The 27,887-nt window shown below is 38.4% G+C and overlaps 1 protein-coding gene across 1 annotated transcript in view; it reads left to right on the top strand.

Moving 5' to 3' along the window:
• Nucleotides 1–26,449, top strand: part of LOC110320681 (signal-regulatory protein beta-1-like) — a 643,074-nt gene extending 616,625 nt beyond the window's left edge. Inside the window, exons 2-3 of the mRNA XM_021196798.1 lie at nt 6,943–7,296; nt 26,339–26,449. Coding sequence (XP_021052457.1) covers nt 6,943–7,296; nt 26,339–26,448 — 464 coding nt within the window. The 3' untranslated portion in view covers nt 26,449. The remainder of the gene's footprint in view (nt 1–6,942; nt 7,297–26,338) is intronic.
• The last annotated feature ends 1,438 nt before the right edge of the window (nt 26,450–27,887 follow it).

The raw sequence follows: 27,887 nt of genomic DNA, 5'->3' as shown, positions 1-27,887 counted from the left end.
GGTCGGGGAGGAAAGGTGTTGGGTGCTGGATCAGCCTGCGGACAGCCGCCAGGCGAACACCCCTCCTGGGCAGGAGAGGCGCAGGACGATCGGGTCCAGATCTATTTACTGTTTCTATACTTTGTGTTTTGGTCAAATGCCCTTTTTTACCATGTCAATTCTACTAATCCATAAGCATGGGAGATCTTTCCATCCTCTGATATTTTTTCAATTTTTTTCTTCAGTGACATGTAGATCGTGTCAAACAGGACTTTCACTTGCTTTTTCAGAATTACCCTCAATTTTTTTTATATTGTTTGCAGCTATCGTTAACAGTGTTTTTTCCTGATTTCTTTTCAGTCTCTTTGTTGTTTGTATGTAGAAAGCCTTCTGATATTTCTGAGTTAATCTTGTATCCAGCCAGATAGCTTAAGATGTTTTTCTTTCTTTTTATTTCAAATTTTTATTAGATATTTTCTTTATTTACATTTCAAATGCTATCCCAAAAGTCCCCTATACCCTCCCCTGCCCTGCTCCCCTACCTAACCACTCCCACTTCTTGGCCCTGGAGTTCCCCTATACTGGGGAATATAAAGTTTGCAAGGCCAAGGGCCTCTCTCCCCATCTTCTTCTACATATGAAGCTAGAGACACAAGCTCTTGGGGGTACTGGTTAGTTCATATTGTTGTTCCACTTATAGGGTTACAGACCCCTTCAGATCCTTGGGTACTTTCTCTAGCCCCTCCATTGGGGGCCCTGTGTTCCATCCAATAGATGACAATGAGCATCCACTTCTGTGTTTGCCAGGCACTGTCATAGCCTCACAAGAGACAAAAATCTTGCTGGCATATACAATAGTGTCTGCATTTGGTGGCTGATTATGGGATGAATCCCCGGGTGGAGCAGTCTCTGGATGGCTCATCCTTTCATCTCAGCTCCAAACTTTGTCTCTGTTTTTCTTAAGCAATGTAGTAAGTAGTTTCTTGTTTGAATTTTGGGAGTTACTTATTTATACTATATTATAACCTGCAAATAAGGATATTTTGAGGTCTTCCTTTCAGATTTGTATCCCCCTGATCTTTATTAGGTGTCTTATTGCTCTAGTTAGAATGTCAAATATGATATTGAATAGATATAGTGAATGTAGATAGCCTTGCTTTGCATAGATTTTAGAGCAATTGCTCTGTGTTTCTATCCGTTTAGTTTGATGCTGCCTGTAGGCTTCCTGTAAACTGTCTTTATTATGTTTGAACACGTCCCTCACTTCCCTGATCTCTCTATCGAGAAGAGGTTTTGGATTTATCAAAGGATGTTTTCAACATCTAATGGTATGACTATGTCTGGTTTTTTTTTTTTTTTCAGTTTTTTTTTTCTCTATGGAGAATTACATTGACTGATTTTCAAGTGTTAAAGTTCCTTTTCCTCCCTGGAATGAAGCATACTTGATAACTGTGGATTATGTTTTTTGATGTGTTCTTGGGTTCAGAATGCAAGTATTTTGTTTATTAAATACTTTCTTCATTTACATTTCGAATGCTATCCTGAAAGTCCCCTATACCCTCCCCCCACCCTGCTCCCCAACCCACCTACTTCTGCTTCCTGGCCCTGGCATTCCCCTGTACTGAGGCATATGATCTTCGCAAGACCAAGAGCCTCTCCTCCATTGATGGCAGACTAGGCCATCCTTTGCTACATATGAGAATGAAAGTATTTTATTGTGTATTTTTATATCAATGATCATGAGGGAAATTGGTCTGCAATGTTCTTGTTTTGTTGAGTCTTTGTGTGGTTTCACTGCTGGGGTGACTGTGCCTGCATAAAATTATTTTGGTTATGTTCTGTCTGTTTCTATTTTGTGAAATAATAGGAAGAGTATAGGTAATTTCTCTTTTTGAAAGTGTGGTAGAATTTTATGCTAAAATCAACTAACCCTGTGTTTTTTGGGGTTAGAAAAAATTTAATGATATATTTTCTCAGGAGTAATAGTTTTATTTAAATTATTTATCATACATTGATTTAACTTTGGTAAGCTGTATTTATCAAGAAAATTGTTCATTTCTTTTAGGTTTTCCAATTTTGTGTAGTATAGGTCTTTGAAATAAGATCTAATATTTGTTGGAAATTCTATAGTATCTGCTGTTATGTTTCACTTTTCATTTCTGACTTTATCAATTTGTGTAATATTTCTCTCTGACTTTTAGTAAGTTTGAATCTCTCTCTCTCTCTCTCTCTCTCTCTCTCTCTCTCTCTCTCTCTCCCTCTCTCTCTCTCTCTGCCTCTTGGTAAGTTTGAATAAGGGTTTGTCAATCTTGTTTATTTTCTCAAAGAACCAAGTCTTTGATTCACTGATTCTCTTTGTTTCTATTTTATTGATTTTAGCCCTCAGTTTGATTATTTTCTGCAGTCTTCTCTAGGATGCGTTTGCTTCCTTTTGTTCTAGAGATTTCATGAGTTGTAAGCCCTAAGGGGTGTAGGGGCAGAAGGGGGAGGGAAAGAGCCTACTTTCAGCCAGAGCTCCTGTTCTCTGGGCAGGCAGACGCAGGAGGGCTGCCAGATGCTTTCCACTCAGCCCTGGATGGGCATCTAAGACACTGATCCCATTCGATGGGGGGTGGACAAAAGGCAGCCCCCGATATCAGGGGCCCTGGGGCAACATGCTGGGCCCTGGAGATATGGGAGAGAGGGCAGAGGATGAGAGGTTCCCATGCAGGTGAGAGTCAGTCTGGTCCATGGCTGGAGCACAGGAAGGCCTTCTGAAGGGAGATTAGAAATGGCTCATTAGGAGAAAGCCTATCCCATGATCCAAGCACAGTTGCCCTTGATGAACAGAGACAGTCTATGGTTTTATAGCTTTACTATAGAAAGTCAGGGAGAAAGGAGAGAAGGTGGAAAGAGAGAAAGAGACTGGCCATGGCCAAGAGGAGGGAAGGGGGAAAGAGAGAGAAAGAGGAAAGGCTAGAAAGTAAGAAAGAGAGAGTAAGAGGGAGAGTAAGGAAAGTAAAAGCTTAAGAGACGAAGAGGGAGAGAGAGTAAGAGGGAGAGAGAGTAAGAGAGTGAGAGGCAAAAGTGAGGTGGGGCCAAACAGCCCTCTTAGGGTGGACTTGTTATCTTATTGTTGCTAGGTAACTGGGGAGGAGTTTAGCCTGAAGGTCAGAAGCTTGGGACATTGTATATGTGACTAAAAGCCAAGCTTCTCCTGTGGTGGCTGTCAGGGCAGTAACCAGGTGTCCAGGAGACATGAGGGAATGCCTACTGTCCAACGTAGGTGATTTATCACCTCCAGGTTCTACCAGGGTTCATGACCTCACCTCGACTGGAGACCAGCCTCTCTGTGCATAGGCCATTGCCCCATAATGAGTGATGTTAAATTACTTATATAGATCTCCCAAAGTTCTTTATGAAAGCACTTAGGGCTATGAACTTTCCTCTTAGCACTTCTGTTACTGTGTCCATAGTTTGTGGGTTTTGTGCATTCTAATGAACTCTAGGAAGCCTTTCATTTCTTATTCCTATCTTTTATTCTGACACAACTGTCATTGAGCAAGTGTTGTTCAGTTCTCATGAGTTTGTAGAATTTATATTGATTTTGTTATTGTTGAAATACAGCTTTAAGAGATGTTGGTCTTATAGAATACAAGGTTTATTTCAATTATCTTATATCTGTTGAAACTTTCTTTATGTCTGAGTATGTGCTTGACTTTGAAGAAAGTTCCATGAGATGCTGTGAAGAAAGGACATTTGAGTATTAATATCTTTTAACTCCATTATTTCTCTGTTTTGTTCTTGTCTGGAGTAATTGTCCATTGGTGAGTGTGGGAAATTGTAGTCTTTCATTATTATTGTAATGGATTTGATTTTATGTGTGATTTAATCATACACACACAATTTCTTTATACAAAAAAATGTGTGCCCTTGAGCTTGAGGCATGTATTTTCAGAATAGAGCTGTGATAATGGTGCTTTTTTTTTTTATTACTATAAAATGTACTTCCCATCTCTTTTGATTAATTTAGTTGGAAGTCTTTTATTTGGTTGGTTTTATTTTGTTTTGGGGGAATTTGGGGGTTTGTTTGTTTGTTTGTTTTGTTTGATATTAGAATGGCTACACCAACCTACTTCTTGTGCCATTTGGGTGCAATTTTTTTTACCCACCACTTTGTATGAAGTAATGTCTATCTTTGTTGTTGAAGTATGTTTATTGTATTTATTATAAAGATAGATCCTGTTTTCACATCCATTCTGTTAGGCTATTTATTTTTATTGGGAAATTTAGTTCATTGATATTGAATGCTATTAGTAACTGTTCTAGTCAGGATTTCTATTTCTGCACAAACATCATAACCAAGAAGGAAGTTGGGGAGGAAAGGTTTATTCAGCTTACACTGCCACATTACTGTTCATCACCAAAGGAAATCAGGACTGGAAGTCAAGCAAGTCAGGAAACAAGAGCTAACGAAGAGGCCATGAGGGGATGTTACTTACTGGCTTGCTTCCCCTGGCTTGCTCAGCTTTCTTTCTTATAGAAACCAAGACTACCAGCCCAGGGATGGCACCATTCACAATGGGCTCTCCCAACTTTGATCACTAATTGAGAAAAATGCCTTATAGCAGGACCTCATGGAGGCATTTCCTCAAGGGAGGTTCCTTTCTCTGTGATAACTTTAGCTTATATCAAGTTGACACACAAAACCAGCCAATACAGTAACCAATGTTTGTTCATTTCTGTTATTTTGTTATTGTTGTTGTTGGTGGTGGCACATAATTTTGTGTGTGTGTGTGTGTGTATGTGTGTGTGTGTGTGTTCTTTTAGTTTTGCATGTGTGCTACTATTTATTTCTGGTGTTGTTTTGGATGCAATTTTTCATCATTGTGTTGAAGTTTTTCTTCTAGTACCTTCTGTGGGGTTGAATTTGGATTTGTGGATGAATATTGTTTAAATTTGGTTTTCTCATGAAGTATTTTGTTTTCTACATCTATGATTAAAAGTGTTGCTGGTAAATTAGTTTGGGCTAGCATCTGTGGTCATTTAGTGTCTGCAAGATAATTCTCCAAGCCCTTCTTGGCCTGTTTTCCCTTGTAGATTTTAACATTCTTTCTTTTTTCTATATGTCTAGTGTTTTTTATTATTATGTGGCAATGTATTTCTTTTCCAGTCTATTTGTTGTTTGGTAAGCTTCCGGTACATTTATAAAAATCTTTTACTTTGTGTTAGAAAAATTTCTTCTATGATTTTGTTGAAAATATTTTTCTAGGTTTTTGAGGTAAGAATGTTCTCTTTCTTCTGATTTTATTATTGTTAGGTTTGGTCTTTTCATTGTGCCCCAGATTTTTCTGAGGTTTTGTTTGTTTAGATTTGATATTTTCCTTTAGAGATTTATCAGATTATTTTTTTTTCCTGTGTAACTTCAATGTCTGAGATTCTCTCTTTTAACCTATTGATACTTCCCTCTGAAGTTCCTCTTTGCTTACCTAAATTTTCTGTCTCCATGATTGCCTCACGTTATGTTTTCATTATTGCTTCTATTTTCATTTTCAGGTCTTGAACAGTTGTATTCATTTTCTCCACCTATTTGGATTTCTTTTTTCCTTTAAGGTTGTATTGTGTGTTTATGGTTTCCTAGTTTTCTCATTTTCTTTTTAAGACCCCTAACATGTTCAAAAAGCTGGTATTATGATCATTTCTTATGCTTTATCTATGCACAAAGGATGCTGTAGTATAACATTTGGGTCCTATGATGTCATATTATCCTGGATATTGTTGAACATATTCTTACAGTGCCATCTTAGCATGTGTTTATGATAAATATTGTTCTAGGTTTATTTTTGTTCTAAGTTTATTTTTGTTGAATGGGTATTTTGTTTCTTAGTTTCTCTTTCCTCTGTCTTCTTCTGATGTCTGTGTTCCATATTTCTGGTGGCTAGCTTGACGTATGGCTCTACAAGGAGTCTCAGTCAGAGTTGGAGATTGAACTTCTGGTTTTTAGAATGTCCTTTGCTCCAGAAGGACTTCGGTTTTTCTGACTAGCATGGCCTATACTTAAATATTAGGCATCTGCATGTGTAGGAATAGCTTTATGGTAGCAGAAGGAAGATGGTTGATGTAGGTGTCAGAACCTGAGTATTTTTAGAAAGGAGAAAGTAGGAGGGTTTAGATGGTGGGTGTGGCTCTTACCCATTCTGGCTTGTTTGGCCTTCGCCTAAGCATTGGATGTCTGATCATATCCATGAGAAAGTGCATGAAACTGGGGAAGGGAGGTGTCATTGGGTTGGGTCATTGACTTTCAAAACAAGTGTATGGCTGGGTTAAGACAGCAGGTAGAGCTCTTACCTCTGTACCTGTACCTGACAGTTAATGTTCACCTGAGTACTGAGAGTGGGGAATGGATGAGGTATTGTAGGTCTGTAGGGTGTCAGCAGCCTGGGCCTTTGAACTCTGAACTGAGGGAGGGAACGGGGGAAGATGTAACAGGCGGGTCTCTTCCCCATTTTGGCTAGATCTTTTGTTTCTTAATTTGGGTGATTGTTATTGCATATAGGGACATGTTTATGGCATTATCACCCAATCTGATAAAGCAAATGCCATCATGAGGATCTTGTAAACAAATGTAAACCTCACTATATTCATACCTCATTGGTTTAAAAGAACACATAATAAACCCAATACAATTATAACAGAAATTTCATATGCCATGTGCACAAAAAGTGAAAACCAAGCAGATAGTGAATGAAGTACGAGGATTCAAAACCAAACTTGTACTTCAGTTAGAATCCTCCCCAATTTGCAGTGACCCTGTGATTCAGTTTCCTCATCTATATTACACTCTTATACTAAAAGATCCAAATGAAAGGAATTGAAATTAGAGTCATGCAATCATGATGTGTTCTTGTAGATAGGAATATTTGATCAAAAAGTTGAGGAGATGGTGTTTCCATCAGGATGAACATTAACTGATGTTTCCTGCAGGAACAGCTCCAAAAGAGCTGAAGGTGATTCAGCCTGAGAAATCAGTTTCTGCCATCGCTGGAGAGTCAACCATTTTAAACTGCACTGTGACCTCCCTGCTTCCTGTGGGGCCCATAAAGTGGTTCCGAAGGATAGGACAATGTCGGCAGTTAATATATAGTTTCACAGGAGAACACTTCCCCAGAGTTACAAATGTTTCAGATACTACAAAAAGAAGCAACGTGGACTTTTCCATCCACATCAGTAATGTTACACTTGCAGACTATGGTACTTACTACTGTGTGAAGTTCTGGAGAACATACTCTGAAGAGGAGGAGTTGCAGTACGGGGGAGGAACTCAGTTGTGTGTTTGTGGTAAGTGCTCCATTGTTTACCTCTTCCCTGGTATTTCCAACAGGTCTACACAGTGTCCAATATTTTATGAACATGTTCACAGGGTCTCTCCATCCCAATTGTGGAGCTAAGAATCTGAGAAGACAAGATGATGTTCTATTTGCTACTTGTAAATGGGATAAATCCATACCTTTATCTGCCTTCTCCACAGCACTTATTTTTCTCAATCTACCCCCAGCCTATTTGCTATATAAAGTCACAGAGAGCTGACTTACTTGACAAGTTATAGGGTAAGACATTTCCTACTGCCTCTAGAGAGTATTTCCCCCCACCTAATTGGAGCTTCATTCTAACAGGTTCCACTCTCTATGTCAACAAACATTCCAAGAATTTGTCAAGGAAGAGGTCTCACACAAAATTTCTGTCTCCTCTCTCCCAAGAGGAAAAGCACATCAGGGTAGAGTGACAAAGCCAGGGCATCATGTGCATTTCTTATTTCCTCGAAATTTCCTTTTCACTGCAAACATTTCCAATAAGCCCACATTCCCTGTGGAAACTCTAAGCTCTGGTTTAGGTGCTCCATTGTTTTCCTCTTCCCTGATATTTCCAACAGATCCACACAGTGTCCAATATTTTGTGAACATGTTCACAGGGTCACTCTATCCCAACTGTGGAGCAAAGAATCTGAGAAGTCAAAGCTAAGTCTTTGATATGGAACTGTCAGAGAACATTTTGTATGAGGGACTTATTCTCACAGGCATTGAAGTTTTGGACCAAGGATTTCTTGCCTCCTGGAAAAAGTATCATGTGGATGATTTCCAAACACCAGGCCTGAGACACCCAGATGTTCACTTGAATTTCCTGACAGAAGCATGACATCTAACCAGGTCTTGACTTTGAGAATTTTACAACATGAAAGTCAAACATCCTATCCAACCCAGCATGTTAAGAATGTGACTTCTGTATGTGCGCTGTCCAAGACCACACAGTCAGTTAGTGTTAGGATATGGCCTGGAAACTACATCTCATTAAAAACCACCTTCTTGGACCCTGATATAGTGGCCTCTTGTGAGGCTATGCCAGTGCCGGGCAAACACAGAAGTGGATGCTCACAGCCAGCTATTGGATGGAACACAGGGCCCACAATGGAGGAGCTAGAGAAAGCACCCAAGTAGCTGAAGGGGGCTGCAACCCTGTAGGTGGAACAACAATANGAACTAACCAGTACCCCNTGAGCTTNTGTCTCTAGCTGCATANGTAGCAGAAGATGGCCTAATCGGCCATCANTGGGAAGAGAGGCCCCTTGGTCTTGCAAACTTTATATGACCCAGCACAAGGGAAGGCCTGGGCCAAGTAGTGGGAGTAGGTGGGAAGGGGAATAGGGGCAGGGGGGGGGTATAGGGAGCTTTCGGGATAGCATTTATAATGTAAATAAAGAAAATAATAATAATAATAATAAAAAGAATGGGAATAAAAGCATCTTGGTTCAAAAAAAAAAAAAAAAAAAAAAAACACCTTACTGCCCAGCCAAGAGAAACAGAAGCCTGATGCATAAGAGATATTGAATAAGAATTCCTTAAATGCAACCAGCATTTTCATTCATCACCAGCTCCAAAGTTTCTAGATTTTCCTCATATTCCTCATATTCATTTTTAAATTTGTGGCTACTAAAACAGGAGATCCAGTCTTAGGTAAGCATCCTGGCCATAAGGTACATGACTTCTACAGAAAGCCTGCTATCTTTGAGGGTAAATCAGTTTATAGGGATGTTACTTATTTCCCACTTGGGTATGGTATAGAAAGTCTTCTTACATACCTTCAATGGACAGAGACAGGGAAAGTGGCTTCACCATGAATCCTTACATATCATAAACAAGGATACTGTACTCTAGGCTGTGCAATGTGTATAGGCCACTGAAACTAGTAAGTGACTCAGGTAAGGTGCAATTCACAGCTTTCCAGTGATACTAGGTGTATTTTCCATATCATTTGCTGTAACAATGCTATTGATTATGATCTAGGTTAGAAGAGAGGAATGCAATAGCAATGTGTTATGTGTAAGGTTCATATTATGTCAGTTTCTCCTGAAGCATGTGCTGTAGAGAGGTCAAATCTTCTTTTTAGAGAAGAAGACCCTGAGGTTTATAGAGGACACTGACTTGTGGGCCCATGAAGAAGAGGTAAGAGTTCACAACACCACCCTACCTCATAGACTAACAGGCCACACAGCTATCCTTACTATCCAGCATGTTCTCTGAGCAGCAGACACAGAATCAAGCTGCCTCTGGTGTTCAGTACTGAAAATAGGAAGAATAAGTAAGTCATGTTTTGCAGGAGTTTAGGGCTCCTGGAGAAAAGACCTCTTTCTCTTTGGAGCTATATGGAGCATGATCTGACACAGAATTCTTCAAGTCAGATTCTTAGGGAAGAAGTAAAGTGGTGTCAGTTGAGGGGCTTCAGTAGAAATCAGCTGTTATCTTGAGAGAAATGAAAGCAAGCATACATAAAATGCCCTCTGAGACATAGCAGAGAAGAGGAAAAAGTCTGAATTGCAGCCTAAGTATCCCCCTCTGTGGTTGGTTAATGGTCACATATATTCAGAGGGAAAGCCTGTGCCTCCAAATATTACCTGACACAGCAGCATGCCAAAAACCCCCACAAAAATACAAAGAAACAAACAAACAAGCAAGCAAAACAGCTGGTATATTATGGTTTTAAAACCTTGAATAACTCATTGAATCTGACCATTAATTTCCTCGTGTTTAGAAGATGACGCATGTGTCCACTTCCCCAGAGTGTTCTGCCTAGCCAGAGAAGTGATGGGGTAACAATGACTTATTCTCTATGGAGTCCTCACTTTCACAGTTTGTGTTGATGACAGCAATAGTTCCTGTTAGTTGTTCTAGTTGTTCCTTAAGGAAAGATAAATAATGCATATAGTCTTGGTTGGTGATGTTAGGGTCATCAGGAACAAGATAATTTCAATGGTCTGTAGAGAGTAAGGAATCTAAATGCCTGGTAGTGCATTCCAGGATTGCTAAACTCTGATATATACCCAGAAAGAGACCTTCAACACAGCAACTTCACATAATACCCTCTGCCTGTAAGCATAGTATATAGACTGACTCTACTGAAGTAGTAAAGCCATATGACATACTAAGAGAAACTGCTAAATTTTAGGAAATGTTTTATCACTGTATGTTGTTTTACTAAAGGCTCATGTGGCTTTGGAATTTTCACTTTCCCTCTCCAGGCCTTAGGTATCAATAAAGTTGGGGGAGGTTGCTAGCTGTTTAACTGGCAATTTTTAGAATTACATAGGAAATTAAGAAAATCCCAGATTCGGGTTCTTTTAGTTGTTTTACTATGGTTCTTGGATTCTGAAACATCAAACACATGCATCGAGGCAAGAAGAGATATTTATGATTATTTATTTGATAGAGCTATTAAGATACCAAGCTGAGACATTACATCTTTATGCTTCAGAACAGCAGAACTAAGTCTGTTGTTCACCATCTCCCAAAGCCCAAGGAGTGTTCAAGGGACACTTATCAGGGAGGAGACTCAGAGTCCCTAAGGTTCAACAAGACAGCGCCATGTCCAACTGTAATCTCAGAGCAAATCATTTCTGTATTGCACAGGTAAACATCAGAATAACTTCTGTGGCCAAAAGTGTCTCTCTGTAACTCAGATCTCTACATTAATGACATAGAAAGTCAACAACAGCTTGGTAAATCACCCATCTCATGGCTATCTGCTCTCTACAGTTAGCCCCGGTGGAAGCAGTGTTTATGATCCTTATTGTGCTGTAAAAAACACTGGTCAACTTTTTGAAAGGATCACTAAGAAAGTAGAGAATGTTAGCCACATAGAAACTTTGCTCAATAAGTGGAATTTTCTTCTTTTTTATTTATTGGATATTATCTTTATTTATATTTCAAGTGTTATCCCCTTTCCTAGATTCCCCCTCCAAAACCCCCCATCCTTCCCCACTACCCTTGCTCACCAACCCACCCACTCCCACTTCCTGGCCCTGGCAGTCCCCTATATTGGGGCATATACCCTTCATAGGACCAAGGGACTCTCCTCACACTGATGAAAGACTAGGCCATCCTCTACTACATATGCAAGTAGAGCCATGAGTCCCACCATTTGTTTTCTTTGATTGGTGATTTAGTCCCAGGGAGCTCTAGAGAAACTGGTTAGTTCATATTGCTGTTCCTTCTGTGAGGCTGCAAACCCCATTAGCTCCTTGGATATTTTTGCTAGTTCCTTCATTAGGTTCCCTGAGCTCCATCCAATGAATGGCTGTGAGCAAATGATTCTGCATTCGTCAGGCACTGGCAGAGCCTCTCAGGGGACAACTACATCAGGCTCCTGTCAACAAGCTCGTGTTGATATCCAAAATAGTGTCTTGTTTTGGTGGTTGTTTCTGGGATGGATCCCCAGGTGGGCAGTCTCTGGATGGTCTGTCCTTCAGTCTCTGCTTTACATTTTGTCTATATAACTCCTTAAATGTGTATTTTGTTCGAACATCTAAGAAGGATCAATTTTGTTCGAACATCTAAGAAGGATCAATGTATCCACCCTTTGGTCTTCCTTCTTGAGTTTCATGTGTTTTACAAATTATATNTTGGGTATTCTGAGCTTCTGGGCTAATATCCACTCATCAATGAGTGCATATCATGTGTATTCTTCTGTCATTGGGTTACCTCACTCAGGATGATATCCTCCAGATCCATCAATTTGACTAAAAATTTCAAAAATGCATTGTTTTTAATAGCTGAGTAGTACTCCATTGTGTAAAAGAACCACATTTTCTGTATCCATTCCTCTGTTGAGGGACACCTGGGTTTTTTCCAGCTTCTGGATATTTTAAATAAGGCTGCTATGAACGCAGTGGAGCATGTGTCCTTATTACCAATGGGAACATCTTCTGGGTATATGCCCAGGCTAGGTATTGCTGGATCTTCCTATAGTACAATGTCCAAATTTCTGAGGACAGCCAAACAGATTTCCTGAGTGGTAGTACCAGCTTGCAATCCCAACAGAAATGGAGGAGTGTTCCTCTTTTTCCACATCCTTGCCAGTATCTGCTATCTCCTGAGTTTTTGATCTTAGCCATTCTGAGAGATGTGAGGTAGAATCTCAGAGTTGTTTTGATTTTCATTACCCTGATGACTAAGGATGTTGAACATTTTTTCAAGTGCTTCTCAGCCATTTGGTATTCCTCAGTTGAGAATTCTTTGTTTAGCTCTGTACCACATTTTTAATAGGGTTATTTCGTTTTTTGGAGTCTAACTTCTTGATTGTTTATACATATTGGCTATTAGCTCCCTACAAAATTTAGGATTGGTAAAGATATTTTCCCAATTGATTGGTTGCCATTTAGTCTTATTGACAGTGTCCTTTGCCTTACAGAAGCTTTGCAATTTTAAGACATCCCATTTCTTAAGTGTTGATCTTACAGTACAACTGATTGGTATTCTGTTCAGGAATTTTTCCACTGTGGCCATATCTTAAAGGATCTTCCCCACTTTCTCCTCTATAAGTTTCAGTGTGTCTGGTTTAATGTGGAGTTCCTCAATTCACTTAGACTTGAGCTTTGTAAAGAAGGCAAGAATGGATTAATTTGTATTCTCCAGTTGAGCCAGCACCATTTCTTGAAAACTATGTCTTTTTTCCACTGGATGGTTTTAGCTACTTTGTCAAAGATCAAGTGACCATAGGTGTGTGGATTCATTGCTGAGTCTTCAATTCTATTCCATTGATCTACCTGTCTGGCACTTTACTAGGACCATGCAGTTTTTAATCACAATTGCTCTGTAGTACAGATTGAGGTCAGGCATGGTGACTCCCCAAGAGGCTCTTTTATTGTTGAGAATAGTTTTTGCTCTCCTAGGTTTTTGGTTATTCCAGATAAATTTGCAAATTGCCCTTTCTAACTCTGTGAAGAATTGATTTGGAATTTTGATGAGATTGTATTGAATGTGGAGATTGCTTTTGACTAGATGGGCATTTTTACTCTATTAATCCTGCCAATCCATGAGCATGGGTTACCTTTCCATCTTTTGGGATCTTCCTAAATTTCTTTCTTCAGAAACATGAAGGTCTTATCATGCAGATCTTTTACTTGCTTAGTTAGAGTCACACCATGGTATTTTAAATTATTTGTGAATATTGTGAAGGGTGTTCTTTCCATAATTTCTTTCTTAGCCTGTTTATCCTTTGTGTAGAGTAAGGCCACTGATGTGTTTGCACTAATTTTATATCCAGCCACTGCACTGATGCTGTTTATCAGGTTTAGGAGTTCCCTGGTGGAATTTTTGGGTTTACTTATGTATACTATTATATCGTCTACAAAAAAAAAAAAATGATATTTTTACTTCTTCCTTTCCAATTTGTATCCAGTTGCTCTCCTTTTGTTTTCTAATTGCTCTGGCTAGGATTTCAAGTACTATACTGAATAGGTAGGGAGAAAGTGGGCAGCCTTCTCTAGTCCCTGCTTTAAGATTCTCTCCATTTAGTTTGATGTTGGCTACTGATTTGCTGTCTATTACTTTTATTATGCTTAGATGTGGGCCTTGAATTCCTGATCTTTCCAAGACTTTTATTATGAATGGATGTTGGATTTTATAAAATACTTTCTCAGCATCTAATGAGATGATCATGTGTTTTTTTAATTTGAGTTTGCTAATATATGGGATTACCATTGATGGATTTCCATATATTGAACCATCCTTGAATCCCTGGAATGAAGCCTACTTGATCATGATGGATAAGAATTTTGATGTGTTCTTGGATTTGGTTTGCAAAAATTTTATTGAGAACTTTTGCATTGATATTTATAAGGGAAATTGGTCTGAAGTTCTCTTTCTTTATTGGGTCTTTATGTGGTTTAGGTATCAGAGTAATTGTGGCTTCATAGAATGAATTGGGTAGAGTAAATTCTGTTTCTATTTAGTGCAATAGTTTGAGAAGTATTGGTACTAGGTCTTCTTTGAAGGTCTGATTGAATTCTGCACTACACTCATCTGGTTCTGGATTTTTTTTTTGGTTGGGAGACTGTTTAGATCATTAATCTGATCCTGATTTAAGTTTGGTACCTGGTATCTTTCTAGACAATTTTCCATTTCATCCAGGTTTTCCAGTTTTGTTGAGTATAGCTTTTTGTAGTAGGATCTTATGACTTTTTGGATTTCCTCAGATATTTTGTTATGTCTCCCATTTCCTTTATGACTTTGTTAATTGGGATAATGTCTCTGTGTCCTCCAGTTAGTCTGGCTAAGGGTGTATATATTTTGTTTATTTTCTCAAAAATCCAGCTCCTGGTTTTGTTGACTCTTTGAATAGTTCTTTTTGTTTCCACTTGGTTGATTTCAGCCTGGAGTTTGATTATTTTCTGCCCTCTACTAGTCTTGGGTGAATTTGCTTCCTTTTGTTCTAGAGCTTTCAGGTGTACTATCAAGCTACTAGTGTATGCTTTCTCCAGTTTCTTTTTGGAGCCATTCAGAGCTATGGGTTTTCCTCGTAGGACGGCTTTCATTTTGTCCCAGAAATTCATGTATTTTGTGCCTTCATTTTTATTAAACTCTAAAATCTTTTTAATTTCTTTTTTTATTTCTTCCTTGACCAAATTATCGAGTAGAATATTGTTCAGAGACCATGTGTATGTGGGTTTTCTATTATTTATATTGCTATTGAAGTTCAGCTTTAGTCCGTGGTGATCTCATAGGGTACACAGAATAGTTTCAATATTTTTGTATCTGTTGAGGTCTGTTTTGTGACCAATTATGTGGTCAATTTTGGAGAAGGTACCAAGAGGTACTGAGAAGAAGTTATATGCTTTTTTCTTTTAAAATAAAATGTTCTATAGATATTTGTTAAATACATTTATTTCATAATTTCTGTTAGTTTCACTCTGTCTCTGTTTAGTTTTTGTTTCTGTGATCTGTCCATTGGTGAGAGTTGGATGTGGATGTCTCCCATTATTATTTTGTGCAGTGCAATGTGTGCTTTGAGCTTTCCTAAAGTTTCTTTAATGAATGTGGATGCCCTTGCATTTGGAGCAAAGATGTTCAGAATTGAGAGCTCATCTTGTTAGACTGTACCTTTGAGGAGTATGAAGTGTCCCTCCTGTCTTTTCTGATAACTTTGGGTTGAAAGGCGATTTTATTTGATATTTCAATGGCAACACCAGCTTGTTTCTTGGGACCATTTGCTTGGAAAAATGTTTTCCAGCCTTTTACTCTGAGGTAGTTTCTGTCTGTGTCCCTGAGGTGTGTTTTCTGTATGCAGCAAAATGTTTGGCCCTGTTTATGTAGCCAGTCTTCCAGTCTCTCTTTTTATTGGGGAATTGAGTCCATTGATATTAAGAAATATTAAGGAAAATTAATTGTTGCTTCCTGTTATTTTTGTTGGTAGAGTTAGGATTCTGTTCATGTGGATATCTTCTTTTAAGTCTGTTAAAAGATTATTTAATTGCTTTTTCTAGGGTGTAGTTTCCCTCTCTGTTTTGGAGTTTTTCTTCTATTATCCTTTGAAGTCCTGGATTCAAGGAAAAATATTGTGTAAATTTGGCTTTGTCATGGAATACTTTGGTTTTCCATCTATGGTAATTGAAAGTTTTGCTGGGTATAGTAGCCNGGGCTGGCATTTGTGTTCTGTTAGGGTTTGTATGACATCTGCCCAGGATCGTCTAGCTTTCATAGTCTCCAGTGGGCAGTCTGGTATAATTCTGACAGGTCTGCCTTTATATGTTACTTGACCCATTTCCCTTACTACTTTTAATCTTCCTTCTTTGTTTTGTGCATATGGTGTTTTGATTATTATGTGACTGGAGGAATTTGTTTTCTGGTCCAGTCTATTTGGAGTTCTGTAGGCTTCTTGCATGTATATGGGCATCTCTTTCTTTAGGTTAGGGAAGTTTTCTTCTATAATTTTGTTGAAGATATTTGCTGTCCCTTTAAGTTGAAAATCTTCATTCTCATCTATACCTATTATCCTTAGGTTTGGCTTTCTTATTGTGTCCTGGATTTCCTGGATGATTTGAGTTAGGATATTTTCACATTTTGCATTTTCTTTGATTGTTATGTCCATGTTTTCTACGGAATCTTCTGCAACTGAGATTCTCTCTTCTATCTCTTATATTTTGTTGGTGATGCTTGAATTTATGGCTCCTGATTTCTTTCCTAGGTTTTCTATCTCCAAAGTTGTCTCCCTTTGTGATTTATTGTTTCTACTTTCACTTTTAGGTCCTGTATGGTTTTGTTCAATTCCTTCACCCGTTTGGTTGTCTTTTTCTGTAATTTTTAAAAGGGATTTTTGTGTTTCCTCTTTAAGGGCTTCTACCTGTTTAGCTGTGTTCCCCTCTATTTCTTTAAGAGAGTTATTAATGCCCTTCTTAAAATCCTCTACCAGCATCATGAAATATGATTTTTAAATCCTAATCTTGCTTTTAGAGTGTGTTGGGGTAACCAGTACTTGCTGTGGTGGGAATACTCTGTTTTGTTGATGCCAAGTAGTCTTAGTATCTTGCAATTGCCTTTCACCATCTGGTAATCTCTGGTGTTAGATGGTCTTGTCTCTTGCTGCAGCTTGTTCCGCCTGTGAGTCTGTAAGCCTGTGTCAACATTCCCGGGAGACCAACACTCTTTTGGCAAGACCAGTGCACAGAGACTTCAGAACAGCCCTACCTCCTGGGTGCAGAAATAGGCCCATAGGACCCTTCCCAGCTGCTCTACCACTTTTGTGGCCTGTGAACTCCTGAGTGGACCCCTGGAATTTTCATGGTAGTACCCAAAACACTCTAGAGATATATCTTATTGTTTCTCTATGGCTTTTTCCTCATGCAAATGGGGGAAAAAATAAGCATGTGGTCATAAAGCTTATCAGAAGTGGATTCTACCTTCATTTTTATTTTTCTAGGATGAGGTTTTAAATTCAGTTTTCATGGAAGGGTATTAAGAAAAATATCAGCTCAGGACCTGATCATGTCCTATTTCTCAGCCCAGAGCAGATTTATTTGCACCAAAGCAAAAGAGGTCAGGGAATGAGCTACACAGAAAAGAGGAACAGGGTGAGGAAAGGAACAAAGGAGAGGGCGGTCGAGTCTTTTTCCCAGAGAACAAGGCACTACCTCTGAGTAGAGGTGAGACAAATATGACACACAAAATACCGGCAGGTTATAAACCTTGTATTAGAATAAAGTATCTGTTTGGGCATGTTTGTTAGGTGATCCAAAGGGAACTTTTCATTGTTGAAAAAAATTGTCAAACCTTTGAAACCTGGACACTGGTAGACAGGCTTAGAAGTTGGAAGTGACAGAATAAGGAAAGAGAAGGTGGTGGCTAGCTTTAGGAATGCAATCTAATGTTTTTAGTGATGTAGAAGGAATGAGGTAGAAGGGTAAAGCCTGCCAGAGACATGTGCACCCATGCAAACTAACCATAGTGCCCTCAAAGCAGACATTATGCATATTGAATCGTGATGGACATTCAAGGATTTGAAACCCCTGTTTGGTGTCAGATGAACTTTCCCCATTAACCTGTCTAACGTCTCCACCTACAAGTACTATGATCATGATCTTACATAAGGTTTAGTTACTGGATACTAGGCAGTGTCAAAGCATCCAGAAACTCCCAATAAATGGTGACTGGACATAGTCCATCAACATGTAGGGGCATCATGATGTGTGCTAATGTTTGGATACATGACTTCAAACAACACTTGTTTATCCTCCTGGTTGGATGATCATTTGGGGAGGAATCATATAGGTACAAATAAAAATGTGTATAATATTCATCAAATGCAACCTGTTACATGTAATAACATCAGCACAAGATATCTACAGCACATACTACTTTCCATCAAACAGTCCATTCATATGCGTGCATTTAAGATCAGAGTTAATTCATGTCTGTTCAACAGACTTCTGTCTTTGTCCCTTAATATCAACAACTAGAAAATGAACCACTCTGGCTTTAGTGACAGAAAGTAAACTCGGTTTTTAATTCAGACTAAGCACAAATTAAGTCCCCATGTGGAGATATAGATGATTAGACTCACAATTTTAATTTCAGGACTTGGCATAGATTAGACATAGAATTATAGGTACAAAAGGAAGAAGGGAAGAGAAAGAGAGAGAGAGAGAGAGAGAGAGAGAGAGAGAGAGAGAGAGAGAGAGAGAGAGNGAGGGAGGGAGGGAGGNAGGAAGGAAGGAAGGAAGGAAGGAAGGAAGGAAGGAAGGAAGGAAGGAAGGGCTCCAGCTTATGGTCCTTATGTTATCTTATTTTCTGGGTACATTAGTTATAAATCTAGGAAGATGTATTGTAGATTGTCAAGGTTTCATGAGGAGACCAGCAGAAATAGATTGTATAAAATCTGAAATACAGTGATAATTGAGTGTCTTGGCCAGGTCTCGAATTTTATCTGACCTTGTCCTTCCTTATTCTCTCCTGGGCATCTCTGTGAAACTGTGAAAACACAGAACAAGTGATACCAAAGAATGAACAAGAAAAACCCAAGGAAAACCATAGAGAAGCCTGAATCATTAATGACTATGACTAAAATGCAGGTATAACATGGAATTAGAGCAGGTTCCAAGTGTTCTGATATTGATCTCAAGCAACACAATAAACAATGATGACTGTGATATTATTGTTATTATCTAGTAAAGTTCTTCACAATGTATATCATCAGTGGTGGCAATCAAAATGACATTCTTGTCTACATGTTCCTTTGTATCTCAACCATTTCCTCCCATGGTCTCAGGTCCTACAGGCAGAGCTGCACCTAAGCAGTGAGCTTCACATGCAGTTTCTCACGTCAGAATATCACACTGAAATGATTCAAATGGAAAGGAGCTCTCTCACCTTCAAACTGCTGAGGACCCCAAATAAGAGAGCACCTCCTACATTATCTTCAGCAAAAATCCTCTGGGAACTGGGGAGATCTGCACTCAGATCTTCTGTAAGGTGATTCATATCATGTCTTAAGGAAGCACTCTTTGTGGTAGAGCCAACTTGTCTCATACCATCTGTGGGAGTTGTCCTTGAATCTGAGTTCCAGCTTCTATCTGATCAGGATTGTTCTTCCATAGTTCCTAAACAAGTACTCATAAATACCACACAATAGGGACTATAGTCTATGATCAGCACCTAAAGGAAATTTACTTATTTTAACAGAAGTGATTGAAGCTATATTAACTTTGATTCACATTCCTCATGCCCAGCATTTCCAGGCATTTATTTTTCATAGTGTATCTGAGAGTTATGCTTATTGATTTCACTTGTAAGAATCTTCATTCCACCACTGCCTGAGCTCCTCTGTGTTAGGAACTGTACTCAGTTATGATCTGCTCTATGCCAAACACTAATTCTGTACCCAACGTGCATTTGTAACAGGGGTGGGTTCTCATCACTGCAGCTCTTTTCTTGGGTCTGCCAATGCCTCATTTCAATCTATCTCAGCTTCTATTAGTAATTTTCAATTCTATACTCCCTTAGATCAACCAATAGCCAACATGGATATAGAACCTGATATCAAGTGACAGGTGCACTAGTTCTATCTTTTGAACCTTCAGTTGACCTGTTAAAGAATAGAAATACATCACAGGCAGAATTGGCTTCTATACTTACAGTAAACAAGAATAGAACTTACAACTGGACCAGATGTCTCTTGGTGAACCTATCTGCCCATGAGGATGACACATTACTCACATGCCAGGTTAAGCATGATGGACAGCCATCAGTCATTAAAACCCACAGTGTGGTTGTCGGTGCACATAAGAGGGAGTAGTGTAGTGCCATCATCTCTTGTGAGGTCTCCTCCCCACCTTCTGTCTACGTGTAAAATTGGCCACTTTTTAATGAAAGAGGTAGCATTCATGCTTAATATTTATGTAACCTGATAACTACAGCAAAGTAAAATGTTAAAGTCAGATTTCATTCCCACTTCTTGCAAGTTTCATACATATTTCCACTGATGTGTTGACATATACAGATTAAATAAGTAAGAAACTAAGGTATCATCCAACTCTAGCATCTTGACTCTTCCAGTTGTTACCTAAACTTTGTTACAACCTCAAGTGCATATCTTTTCTTTACAGTATCTTCTCTGCCTCCATTCTGGTTTAGATTTTTTCATGAACATTTGTGTTCTCTTTTGGATGAAATTATGACAGTCCACCTGAAATCCTGTAGTGTCTCAGTTATTTAGGTACCCAGCACAGCTGTCTGGGTGATGTTATAGGAAGAAATTTCTGTCTTTCTGCTATATATATATATATATATATATATATATATATATATATATATNTGTGTGTGTGTGTGTGTGTGTGTGTGTGTGTGTGTGATATATATATATATTTAATATTTTTCTTACCATGACCAAGACCTTGGCCATAACATCTTTACAGAACCAGCTGTAATTGTATTGCTTTTTCAGTGATCAACCTGCCTCAGGGAAGCCCTACTTTTTAATAGAACGTTTATCGACAAAAATCATTAAAGAATTACTTCCTAACACAGTTAGTACCCTTATGATCTTACCTCTTGAGTCAGTAGTTTTACAGTCAAAACTCTAGTAGTTGGGAAGCAGTAGGGATATTGAATTCTTGCCCTGAGAACATGTAATCTGGTCTAATAAAATAAAAGAAAATCAATTGTTCCTGAGAGCACAGCTATCCTCAAGGTACAAGGCAAATTTGCAGTAAAGTAATTCTCCTGGACTTGTTATTACGTAAGAGTTTTAGTTAGATAAAGATCCATTAATATGAATATTTTTCCCCTCTCATGAAACAATAAGGAGGCCCGCAAATCCAATGATTTTGGAAAACTCAGGTTCCTTGGTGCTAGGTCCAGCATGGCTGTGTAAGGGGAGGTGTGACACAGTTCCTACCCCTGGAGAGTCACCAGGCCATTAATCCCATGATCCCCACATGTGATGATAGTTGCTGTTGCCCTGAAACTGATCTGCTGTCTTTACTACTCTACTTTCTGTCTTTCTTTTTGGGGAATATACTCCCCCCTACCCATTACTCAGAGCTAATCACACCATAGTAATTAAAACAGATGTGGTTTTCAGGAATGAGTAACAGGGATTGTCATGGGGCTGTGGAGGACGAGTAACAGGACTTCGACTTGGCCTTTAGGTCCATGGGAAAAGATCTAGACAGCATAACAATAAGGTACATAAAAGCTTACATGGTCCTTTGTAGAAATAGTTCATTGACAAAATTGACCTTAAATTTGGGATCAAGAGGAAGAACATATACTCTCTGGTCCAATGACTGCCGCATTAATTAGTTAGGGTGAACTTGGGGATATTAAGGATGAAAAGTTAAAGTAGTCTCAGGAAGAAAATGAATAAATAGAAAAATAGGAAATTATATATGATTTAGGACTAAATAGTATTAAAAGGAAAGTACATGAGACTATGGAATTACTAGGATAAGGAAATGATGATTAGAGAATTAAAAGATGATGTAGAAGCATATGAAAAGTTAGTGCTCTTGTTTTCTAGCTGATTAGAGAATTAGAAATAGCAGTTCCTGGAAAGATATTAGAGAGCTCTAACCATTTTACTTACATAAATTCAAAATTTTGTAAGGAATCATTTTAATTTTAGTAGTGTTATCTTTCTGTTTTAACATGAGAATAGTTACTAAAGACTGCTGTCTGCTACACCAGGAAACTGAAAGAGCTATGCCCAGCTGCCCATGAAGGACAGGCTATATAAACCTATAAAGAAATGTGCCAGCTGGGCGTGGTGGCACACGCCTTTAATCCTAGTACTTGGGAGGCAGAGGCAGGCAGATTTCTGAGTTCGAGGCCGGCCTGGTCTACAGAGTGAGTTCCAAGACAGCCAGGGCTACACTGAGAAACCCTGTCTTGAAAAAAACAAAAAAGAAAAAGAAAAAGAAAGAAAAGAAAGAAATGTGCCTTTTCTTTGTGTCTGGTTCTGCTCTAAGAAAATGGTGGTTGGGACTATTGATCCAGGACTCACAGTTAATGTAAATTTAAGAATTTTTGATAATTATTAGCAATGATCAAAGCCTGAATGATGTAGATCTAGTAAATAAAAGACTGGGAGACTGGGATCAGGCTTTTTCTTTCTTTCTTTTTTTTTTTTTTTTTTTTTTTTTGGTTTTTCGAGACAGGGTTTCTCTGTGTAGCCCTGGCTGTCCTGGATCTCACTTTGTAGACCAGGCTGGCCTGGAACTAAGAAATCCGCCTGCCTCTGCCTCCCGAGTGCTGGGATTAAAGGCATACGCCACCACGCCTGGCAGGATCAGGCTTTTTCTGGTCATTAAGTTGAAGAAGAATTAAGCTGAACAATTAAGCTGAAGAATGATTAAGCTGAAGAAAATTAAATAGTGAGAGTTTTCAGGGAACAGAGAGAGTACCTGAACTAGCAGCTTGCATCTGCTACTGACTCCTAGTCATTACTGAAACAGCACAGTTCCCACACCAGCCTTTCTCAGGACTCCCCTCATACCGAGGCTAGACCTCTGCACTTGGAATACAGATCTTTTTGTGAGTTCACAAGCTAGATAAACACTGGGTCACCTAATTATCTATGTACATACCTGTTAAAACAGTAATATTTTAAAAACACCAACTCCCTTAGGTTAGGAGCTACTTAGATATTGCATAACAATACCCTCTGATGGCTCTGTCATGTATGCTCATGCAAGGCAAATGCAATACACACTGGATGCTCAGATAATAACTATTTTTCATTCAAAACAAATATCATTACATTCAATGGAATTATCTATAATTTCTAAGGACGATCTCAAATGGACAGTATCTTAAATTTTTCAAAATTACTTTCATAGTTTTTTGTGGGCCCCAAAATTAGCTTTTATTTCACCCTTAAAACCTCTTCAGATTTGCTTATTAAAATCTTTAGACCTCAAGAAATGAACTCCAAATACGATAAAATGTTGAAGTCAATTTCTCTTATCGTTTACAAAATGTCATATCACTCACCGGATACTGGGTGTTGAATGTGGTATTTTTCGAGACTTTCTTGATTTTTATCTGCACTTTCAAAAGTCTGCAATAGAGTTTCTCAAAGGATATTCTTGATCCTTTTTAAGTCTTGGTTCTATAGTGATATTTCTCTACAGGGTTGTTATGTAAACTTGTCATTTCTCTTGCATTCCATTAATCTTTCTAGACACATGGTGCACAACTGGTGGGGAGTTAGAAAGAGCAGTGTATCCCATAGTTCCAGAGAGAACAAGGTAAGAAGTACTGGACAGCTTCTGAAAAAACATAGAGAAAAAAAAAAAAAAAGAAAAGATAAAATAGTTCTTTATGGTTGGTCACTAGAAAGGTTAAGAAAAACTCACTGATCTTTCCTGAAGCTCAACTTGCAGAACCTGTGTTGGAGGAAAGAAACCTGGGAACAACAAGGGCAGTACTTTTTTAAAAAAAATATTATTTCACATATTTATTTAGGATGGCCCAAGCTAAATATGATATTCCAAAGACCCAAGCTAGAAATGACATTCTCTGGATGCTTGAGTTTTATTCCTACTTGAAAGATACGATTTTCTTTATTCTGCTTTTCCTGGTTTAGTTTGGTCTTGTAGCATTCCTTGAAGTTAGAGGCAATTCATTTCAATGCCTTGTGTAAAATAATTACTTTCTGTGGAAAACAATCCGCCACCCGTTTTATGTAAAACAATTACACTCTGGCTGCTTATTGGCACTGGGATCTTCAAAACCACAGGTTCTTTAATCAGAACCAAACTGAGCATCCGATTTCAATTTTTCCTATTTGAGTGTACTGACCAAGGCACTTTCCAGGTCACAATCCCAAGAACGTTCACTATGGTGGATGCAGCAAAGCAGACCATTTTAGAGAAATGTAAATATCATCACAGGTGTAAGACAACTAGTCTAAGTGAGACACGTGATCACACTCTGGGACAGTGAAACACACCACAACTCATCAGAAACCTGGAGCATGGGATGGCCAATATTTTAGAGTGAAGAGGAGGTAGGACGCAATAAAACGGGTATCTTAATGCTGCTGAATATGGTCGGCTATCTGCTTCTTCCTATGGTCCCACAAAGACCATTTGATTCTTGTTTGTGTGCAATTTCAGGCAGTGATATACTTTCACTTGTGTTGTGGTGGTAAAATACCCTGAACAAGAAAAGCACAAGGGATGAAATGTTTTGTTTAACTTATAATTCTAAGGAAATCAGACTGTCTACTGAAAGTTAGGCAGAAACTAAATACTGTGAAAATCAGGCAAAAACTCAAATACCACATCTGCAGTCAAGATTAAAGAGGAAATGTATACCCATAATTTCTATTTGCTGTGTAATGCTTGCTTTCTTCATTGATATTTCACAGTATGGAGCCCAGTGTCTAAAAAACAACGCCACATACATTCACAGTGATGCTATCATATCTATTATCAATCAAGACAATCCCCCAGAGAACCACCAACAGACCAACTCAGATTAATCAAGTGCTTAACTGCAATTTTCCTCTTGGGCAATGCTAGGTTGGTATAACATTTACAACTATCAAACAATGTGTCATAATCATGGGCAAGTAAGAAATATACACTTCTGATCTTGTTTCCATGCTCTTGTGTTAGGATTATAGATATGAGCTACTAAATTATTTGTTTTGTTGGTTGTGATATACTGGAGAATGAACCAGGGGCCTCTAATACATCAGGCAAACACTGCACCCAATGAACTATGCACCCAGCCTGTTTCTATTCTTAAAATATATTTTGATCTTTGATTAACTTCAAAATTAATTCTAGTACTTTATGAGTAACAGAAAGATTTGAGATGGTATCTACACTGGAATGAACATTGACAACATGATGGTTGAGACTCCAAACCATAAAAATGATTCTCATAGACTCTTATTTATACAGTTTTCATTCATCCTTTGCATGTTTTCAAGAAAGTGTTTTCACCAGGCTGTTTGCCACTTCACCATGATCCCTTCATTCCAAAGAACATGGAATTTTCGAGCATGCCTTTTATCTAAACAAGGCAGTCTGTCGATTCTCTTTCTCTCCATTTACCATCATCCTCTTTCATGCACATGTCCTGTTCACAGCTATTCCTGAGTACTTAGATACTGAACCTGTTTTGTTCCAAAGACACTGTCCTAGGGATTATCCTAAGTACCACCAATAAGGAGCATATCAGTGTCCCACTAACCTTGTGGCCCTCCCTAAGGATAAATTGTTTGAGTAGAATTCAAATAATAGTCACTGACACAGAGAATGTATGTTAATTCTGTGAGTAATGTATGCAAATATCAGTGACTATGTTCCAGAAACACAGATTCATGATACCTAAAGGCCCACTGTAGAAGCAACATGCATTTTTTTTTAAGTAACAGAATATACAAAGTCATAAATCAAGAACTTTTATTACTGGAAACACAGAAGAGGTGGGTTACAATATTGCTGAGAAAGATGTTAGAATCTTTAGATGCTCTCTAATGACACACTTAGCACCTGCATTAGTCGAAACTTGTAGTCTTCTGAGTAAATAAATTCTTAAAAAACAAGAACTCTGCTTGTAGATTCCAAATTATTCACCTAATTATCACAAAGCTGTTCTATCAGGTACAGAAGACAATATATGGCTATTAGCAGGACTAAATAATATCCAACATAATTTGGCTCTGGATCTTCAACATGCCAAAATCTACAATTCAATGAAGTTCTAAACAGTTGATAAGCCTTGCAAAAGTTTCAGTTTGAAGGTTAATCTTCTTTGTGTACATTTTATTTTCATGAAATGAAGTGACATGTGATAGTGAGTACAAATTCTTTCTCATTTTCTTTAGAAGGACAAGTTAATAAACTTACTTAAGGCCAATGGACAAATCGATACTTTGTAATGATGTCTTCTTTGAACTAGTGTTTTGAATGGGGACAGAGAAGACATGGAATGTTCTCAGAGCTTTATTAGGCTTAGGATTTCACAGATAGGTCAAGAGAAGACCACTGATGGAGAACTGCATGTGACCTATCTAATGGTTTCTCCTGCTACTTTACTTTCAGAACAGAAGACAGCAGATACTGCTAAAATCATAGTAGCTGCACTCCTTGGACCCAAACTGCTTCTGATAATTGTCTTTGTCATGTATAGGCACAAGAAACAGAAGGCCTGAATGTAAGTTACAATGGTTATAGCTATATTAATTTTCTGTTGCTATGACAAAACACCATGACTAAAATGGCTTATAGAAGAAAGGGTTTATTTGACCTCTTGTTATTCCAGAGTCAAATGAATCCATTATGCTGGAGAAAACTGGCAACCAAAATAGATAGAAGAGTGTTCACATTCTAGCAGAATTCATGAATCAGAATGAACAAACTCTAAATTGCAAAAAGCTTTGAATCTCAATGCTCTTCTTACGTGACATACTTTCTCTAGCAAGTGTATGTCACCTAAACTTTACCAAAACAGAACCGCCAACTGAAAACCAAGATACAAATATCTTAGATATTCAAAACACCATGTCTTAGGGTTATATTGCTGTGAACAGACACCATGACCAAGGCAACTTTTATACATTACAACATTTAATTGGGACTGGCTTATAGGTTTAGAGGTTCAGTCCTTTATTATCAAGGTGAGATTATGGCAGCATCCAGGAAGACATGGTGCAGGAGGAGCTGAGATTTCTGTATCTCCACCTGAATGCCATTGGGAGAAAACTGGCTTCCAGGCACCTAAGACTGGGTCTTAAAACCTATGCTCACAGTAACACATCTACTCCAACAAGGCCACACCTTCAAACAGTTCCACTCTCTGGGTCAACCATATTCAATCCACCACAGACCAGAGAGTTTTCAGTCTATGGACCAACATATAAGGAGCAGGATCAATAGCAGGGCCATGTTATCACACAGTGGTAGGATCTGTGATTATGGACCATTTCTGAGGCTCTTCAAGAATTTCATTAAACAGTTTGAGACACAACAATCTCCAAGAAAATATGTGCATACTGCAGAATTGTTCAATCCTGGATCAACAAAGATGCCCAAAGTGGCCTAAAAATGTAAAAAACATAAGCCCATGAGGAGGATTTGCTGCACTAGCCTCACCGCTCCTGTTTGAGGTGACTACAGTAAATATAAGACAAAGTGTCCATGGGAATCATTAATCTTCATTATGGGCCAACATTTATATATTTGAAATGGCCTATAATAATTGCTGTTTCTTTTTTGTTCTATCTATGTTCATGAATAGTAGACTCAGAAGACTGCATGACTCAGGAACTAGGCTGCAATGATACACCACAATTTTATGATATGGGTATCTCATCCCCTCAGGACAGGAGCACTAGGAGTAAAGCTATATCAGGGAAAATGTGTAACTAAGATTATATGTAAGAAATAAACAAAATATTGAGTCAGAGGTGATTCTCTAAATGTTTCACTAACACTCTGCCGCAATGGACTCTGAATATCTGCCTTCGTTTTTCTTACAGGGGCTCTTGAGAAGCTGTGGAAGACTGCTCCCCAAGACTCCCTTAGAAAAACAACCCCAAAAGAGATTTTCTTGTTTTTTTCTCTACATATGCATCGTTTTCCCAGAGCCCTA

The sequence above is a fragment of the Mus pahari genome, chromosome 4 (genome assembly GCF_900095145.1).
Source record: "Mus pahari chromosome 4, PAHARI_EIJ_v1.1, whole genome shotgun sequence".
Classification (NCBI taxonomy): domain Eukaryota; kingdom Metazoa; phylum Chordata; class Mammalia; order Rodentia; family Muridae; genus Mus; species Mus pahari.
The sequence above is the reverse complement of the archived record's forward strand: the minus strand, read 5'-3'. Positions and strand labels throughout refer to the sequence as shown.